Genomic DNA, 6,440 nt, shown 5'->3' on the forward strand with positions numbered 1-6,440 from the left:
TTTTGTATGACACTATATAGTGCGAAATAGGAAGGGATATATACTTGTGAACAAGTATGAGATGTTGTCAATCAAACAATTCTATCTATCAATAAAAATGTCCATCAACACATCAATGAACCCATCTAATTATATCGGTCAATCTATCAATATTTTATCAATCATTGTATTAAACCATACACTTACTAATGAATCAATCCATCCATCAATCAAACAATAGACATATTTAGCGTTCAATCGATCATTAAATAAATCAATTAATCAAATATTAAAAATGCACTCTATTAATTAATCTTTATAACAATCAATTGCTGTATCCATTTATAGTCTATAAATATATTTAAAAAAAAAATTAAGTCACATCTTATAAAACGAAAGAAATAAATTAAACTATGTTTTAAATCGAGCAGGTTCTAATTCAATATAGTTCAATCATTTTGCCAACATTTGTCCGTTACGAATCTGATATACCCAGTCCGATTTAACTTCAAAAACAGTTTGTATTCATCAGGCATATGATGTCTTTTTGTATAATTAAATGTAACGTTCTCATAATAATGGTGAGGTACCGGCCTTCCACTTGCTGTTTCTTGAAATGGGAAAAAACCATACATTGAAATTTTACTACAGACAGCGCCCGCTACAGTGTACAATATAAGACCACTAGAGACACTTGAAATGTTCCAGAAACTGCAAAACAATTGTCATACATATACATTATAATATGTTTTAATGTTGAACGAACATACTAAACATACTATATTAAAGACTAAACTAATAACATCATTAACAACAAAAACAATAGTGCAACAGTAATAATGATAATAAATAATAAAAAACAACATAACAAAGGCAAAAATAATAACAATAATAATAATAATATTAATAATAATAAAATAATAATAATAATAATAATAATAATAATAATAATAATAATAATAATAATAATAATAATAATACTAAACAATCACATCATCGTCATCACTATAGTCCCCGTCATGGTCTTTTTCGGTATCCAACTAGTTTTCCGCGAAACCCAGTTTGCCGAATGCAACTTTACCGGCCCAAAAACTATTAAAACCAAGTTTACCGAATTTCGACCCACTGTACTAAAACAGTTTGTCGGAATTCCTATTCACCATCGTGGCTAAAAGTGCCTTGATCCACTGTTGAAGGAGTGCGCATCGTTTGACGGTGTTGAAGATAAAGTAAGGAAGAGTTTTAGATGGCAAAGAAGATAAAATTAGGTGACTTTAACTACTTTAGTGTAGAACAACTGCGCTCTTATACCCACTAAATAAAGCATGTAAATCCCTGACAAACGGTAGAACAAAACAAATAAAAAATAAATTAAAAAAAGTGGCCATGGGACCCCTCTGGAAATAAATCCTGTGTTGGGATTAAGAGGTCTACCCCAGATATCATCAACGATGACTCGCATTCTTATTTGTGTTTTGTTTATTTCTATTATGTATATCCGGTTTTTGTGGTGTTGTTGAGTTGTTTTCGAATAAATCAAATCAAACAAAATAACAATGCGATCAATGAAATAAACGTGTGACAAAATCAGAAGCCATTAATTAGAACCCAGATAAAACTGTGGTAAAATATGACGACATATCACAGGCATGAGACACGGGATTAAAGTCAGAAAGTAAAATACAGACACGCTATTAAGGAAATGGATACAAGTAATATGGTAGATTATATTTATGAAATTTGGGTGGTAGATAGAATATTGGAGAACAATCTTTGTATAGACGAATCCAAGAGAAACTTTTTCGAACGTCGCCCTCTTTTGTCGACGCCATTACCGGGGTGGCATTTCCGAAATGGAAGATGTTTAAATACACGAATGATAAATGTTTAGTTTGAAGACTGACGGCACTATTCAACTGCAAAATATAAAGCCGGATTTCTCAATGGTACCGGTACTGTGTTTATAACCACACCGCATTGACATTCTAGGAGTAGGCCTAGGTGTAGGACGAATCCCGGACACCCCAGTAATGGTGTCGGCAACGGAGGGCGCCATTCTTCTTTGACTCGTCTATATAGAATTTGGATATAGGCCTAAGGCCTACGTAACCGCCGGTAAGTTTGGCTAACACCTTAAGGAATATGATGCGAGTGTTCTATAGTGAACTTACGTTGTTGTTAATTGATGTTACTTTTATATTTACTGTCAAATTGAGATTGGGCAAACTGGGTTTCACAATATTTGACTTTGGAAACTTGGTAGGCCTATTCAGCAATCTGGGTTTCGGCAAGAGGAGTCGGAAATCTAGGATTCGGCAAAGGATTTCGGCAATCTGGCCTTGAACCTTCTCATTATTTTCATGGCCATCCTTATATTCTTACCGTCCAACACGTCGAGGCATACCAAACGCTGGATACGATACGTCAGTCTTCAATCCTTGCTTAAGTATCGTGTCAGTAAAGGAAACGTATGCACTGGATTTCACAACTCCGTACTTGGAAAACCATATTATAGAACCATTGAATTCTTTCATCAAGTCAAGCGCAACCTGTCGACATTTGTATTTACTTCGAAAGAGACAATTTTCTAAAATTGTTGCTTTATTACTGTTTAGGGTTGTCAGATTAGTCTTGACACCAACATCATCTTCAAAGCCAATTGTCGGCGCCATGTTTGATCTCATAACGAAGTCATGCGAGTCGATCTCTTTTCCACATCGACTGCCCCGCAAAATACCGGAATTTCCCAAAACAGCACATGTATTATAAAATCTTAAAAATTTCTTCGGCTTGTAGGTTTTTGGAAATTTTCGAGGAAATTGAATTTTAGTTTCATTACCAATAGGTTTTTCATAAATTATAACTGTTCGGTTTGAAGAAAACCCCTTCTTCTTTAATAATGCACTGAAAATAATAATAATAAAAAAAACATGATTAAAGGAAATGTGTGTTTATTGTTTTTTAATCATTCAACAAATACATAGTTATATAAATAATTTATTTTAAATATTTAGTTACAACACAAGTCGGTGTAAATCTGATTTGATTTTAATTACTTGAGATTGGCGCATTGGCTTCCAATACATCATCCATATCAGTAACGTAAAATAATGATATACAAAACGTTTTTAGCATCTTGAAGTACACCGAATTTTTATTATGCCTGTAAAGTAAATAATCTATTTACTAATTACAGTGAACAGAACAAAACACTTATACCCGATTCACACGTACAAAAATCTTACCAAATGTAACCAAATATAACCAAAAGTAACATTTTACGGCACGTCTCTGTAATCTTTACCAGCCTCAGCGAACGAATCACAGTGAACACTTTAGTGGAGATGTGCGCTTAATAAATCTTATTATTATTATTATTATTATTAAAACACTTATACCCGATTCACACGTACAAAAATCTTACCAAATATAACCAAATAATATAACCAAAAGTAATGTTTACGGCACGTCTCGATAATCTTTACCAGCCTCAGCGAGGGTGGTAAAGCTTCCGAGATATAGCATTGATGGGGGTTGTCAAATAGGCTGAGCTCGACTTTGTAGTTATCGGTGTTTCATTTTGGTAAAACGTATAGCATTCTTCCTCAATCGTGTTTCAAGGCGGTGGCAATTTTCTTTTTTAAAAAAGCTCACCCACCTACCCTTCCCATACTTATGTGTCAGGTAGGCGTTTTATTTTCGCCAACCTTGTATGTTAACACCCCTGGTCCAATTTTGGGGTTATTATACGCGGTGATCTTTTATTAGCACTGTCCATATGTCACTCTTGTGGCACATGGCCACAAATTTTCAGTGATTTTGATTACTAACAACTTCATTCCACTTACACCCTCAATTTTAATATTACTAATTAATTTCTCATTATCTAATTTAGTTTAACTAAATGAAATATCATTTTTTTTAAATATATTTTTGGGGGTGCAATGTCATGTCGTTATCATCAGACCATTTAGAAAGTATACTTAACGTTTCTTGAAAATTGCTATTTGATCATTTGCGATAAACTTCAGCCTGATTCAAATCATTGACGTATTTCAAACGATTGCTATAATCAGTTAGCTTGTCATTTACTAGAACTTGGAATATTACTAGGGCCCAGTTTCGTGCCCTGAGACACGCCGCATGTTGTATTTTGCCAATCTAACAGCCCATTGTATAAAACGAGCTGCTTCCGCCGAGATAAAAATTTACCAATCCATTGTATCAAAGATTCCTGCACACAACTAATGTCTATTAGTTTTGGAATTGCAATGGTGCAATCTATAAGATCAATCGCCTTTTTGACGTCCACGTTAATAACAGTAGCTCTATAATTGCTAGAATCTAGACCTTGATGTATGAAGTGCAACAAGCTGTTAAATAGTGATTTGTTGAGGCTTTTTTTTTGTTACCAAATTGTCTCATATCAAGCTTGGGAGCTATGGCATCTGTAATTACTCTTGAGAAGGGTGGCGTGATTGAAATTGGGCTAATCTGACTTATGGTAATTGCATCCTTTGCCTTTTGTAGTGGGGTGATTATGTCTTCTTCCTCCTTGACGGAATTGCAGCCTGTAAAAATGATGCATTACAGATGTCGGAAAGAGGAATAGCTACCTCGAATGCAAACTTACTTATAAGACAGGGTGGCAAATCTTCAAGTGCTACTGTCCTGATGTCTTAACTTTAACACTTTTCAATTGATAACATACTTCCAAAAAAGACAATGCTAGAGGTGGTGCTTTACAGGTAGGTACGCAGGTATTTCATCCGATTTTAAAGGTTCAAAATGTTGACAGATTTGTTAAAATGTACATTTATCATATCACGTACAATGCTGTGGTCATTTTCTTTAATAGATAAATTTAATTATATTCTTTTGTTTCAACATATTTCACCAACTTTTTGGAACCATTGCTTTGAATTGGCATTCTGGACCTGGTCAAATTCATATTTACCATAATTTAACTTCTTTGATTTCCCGTATAATCGTATTTCTAAGCACCTTAAGGCAGGCTCAGGTCGACACGGAATTGAAAGGAACTCAACTCAACTCAACTCAACTGGTCGACGTGAGCGCTCCGCGCAACTGAAAGGAACTGAACGCAACTGAAAGGAACTGAACTCATGTCGACTTTGAGCAACTGAATGGAACTGAAAGGAACTTGGCTCATGTCGACTGGCAACTGAAAGGAACTATTGGCTAAAAACATTTTCCCCGCGAAATTCCATCAACTGCAAAATGTCTGTAATGTTTTTATTAAAAAAGTGTATCTACTTTATTTTTTTGTTTTGGAAATTGTCAACCGGCAACTGAAACAAATGTTGCCTGTTTGATTAGTCGACAGAATTGAGTTTTTAAAGATTTCATTTTCTCCGAAGTCTCATCAACTGCAAATAAATGTTTGAATGCTTGTAAGATTAGACGTGTGGTTAAAAATAATAAAATCATTTTTGAAGTTTATCTACTCTTTTTTTTTTATTAAGAAAAGTGTATCGGATATTGGTCTATTTGAAATGGGTTCATGCAAAATCTGGTGGAACAATTAAAACAATAAAGGTCTTTTTCTATATGAAAAAAACAAAAACAAAAACAAAAACAACAAGTATACACGAATGCATTTTATACGGGACAATGTTTACATGAATCAGCTGTCAAATATGTTATAAAAATGTAATAATTTAATATTACGCGAATGCAGCAGCATACTTTTGATAGAATTCGTAATTTAACGCTACACTGCAGAGGGAATTTCTGAAAAAGGAATTTAGCTTTTCTTGACCTAGGCCTAAGCCAGACCCTAGATAAATGTTCTACTGTTAAAGAATTTGTACAAAACTAACTTCATAAACAATGCACACTCCCAAGAATTACTGGATTATTTATAATTCGTAAAAATGGATTTTGGAAGTGAGATCTGCATGCCAGTTAGTTGTCAAGTCTTTACTCTTCGTACGTAGAGTTTAGACGTAGGCTAGGAGGCCTGGCATAGGAAGCCTGCCTTTTTTCTACACTCTAGGCCTAGCCTAGGCTAGCTAGAATATGGTAATTATATGCTGTATTATTATTATTATTATTATTATTATTATTATTAGGCCTAGCCTAAGCCTATTTGTTAATGTGTTAGAATAAAAATCTGGCCTATGGCCTATATTTTTTAAAACAAAGAATAAAGTAATCTGCCATTAACAAAACATTGTAAAATAATATCTTTTTTCAGTTAATGCATCTTGATTACGATTAATATAAGGATCAACGTTTTCAGTTCCTTTGAGTTCCGAATCAGCATTTTTTTCGCGCTTTTTTCAGTTCCCTTCAGGTCCGCAAAAAGTTGAACATGGGCAACTGAAAGGAGCTCAACTCAAGTCTTTACTCTTCGTACGTAGAGTTTAGACGTAGGCTAGTAGGCCTGGCATAGGAAGCCTGCCTTTTTTCTACACTCTAGGCCTAGCCTAGGCTAG

The 6,440-nt window shown here is 34.3% G+C and overlaps 1 protein-coding gene across 1 annotated transcript in view; it reads right to left on the bottom strand.

Annotated features, from left to right (window-relative positions):
- Positions 1-6: 6 nt before the first annotated feature.
- Positions 7-6,440, bottom strand: part of LOC117107626 (CMP-N-acetylneuraminate-poly-alpha-2,8-sialyltransferase-like) — a 14,527-nt gene continuing 8,093 nt past the window's right edge. Inside the window, exons 2-4 of the mRNA XM_033249335.1 lie at positions 4,392-4,550; positions 2,362-2,902; positions 7-690 (exon numbers count right to left, since the gene is read on the bottom strand). Of these exons, the coding sequence (XP_033105226.1) occupies positions 429-690; positions 2,362-2,902; positions 4,392-4,550 (962 nt within the window). The 3' untranslated portion in view covers positions 7-428. The remainder of the gene's footprint in view (positions 691-2,361; positions 2,903-4,391; positions 4,551-6,440) is intronic.

Source organism: Anneissia japonica, unplaced genomic scaffold (assembly GCF_011630105.1).
Source record: "Anneissia japonica isolate Jap-2015-1 unplaced genomic scaffold, ASM1163010v1 scaffold5330_len1712360_cov203, whole genome shotgun sequence".
Taxonomy (NCBI): Eukaryota; Metazoa; Echinodermata; class Crinoidea; order Comatulida; family Comatulidae; genus Anneissia; species Anneissia japonica.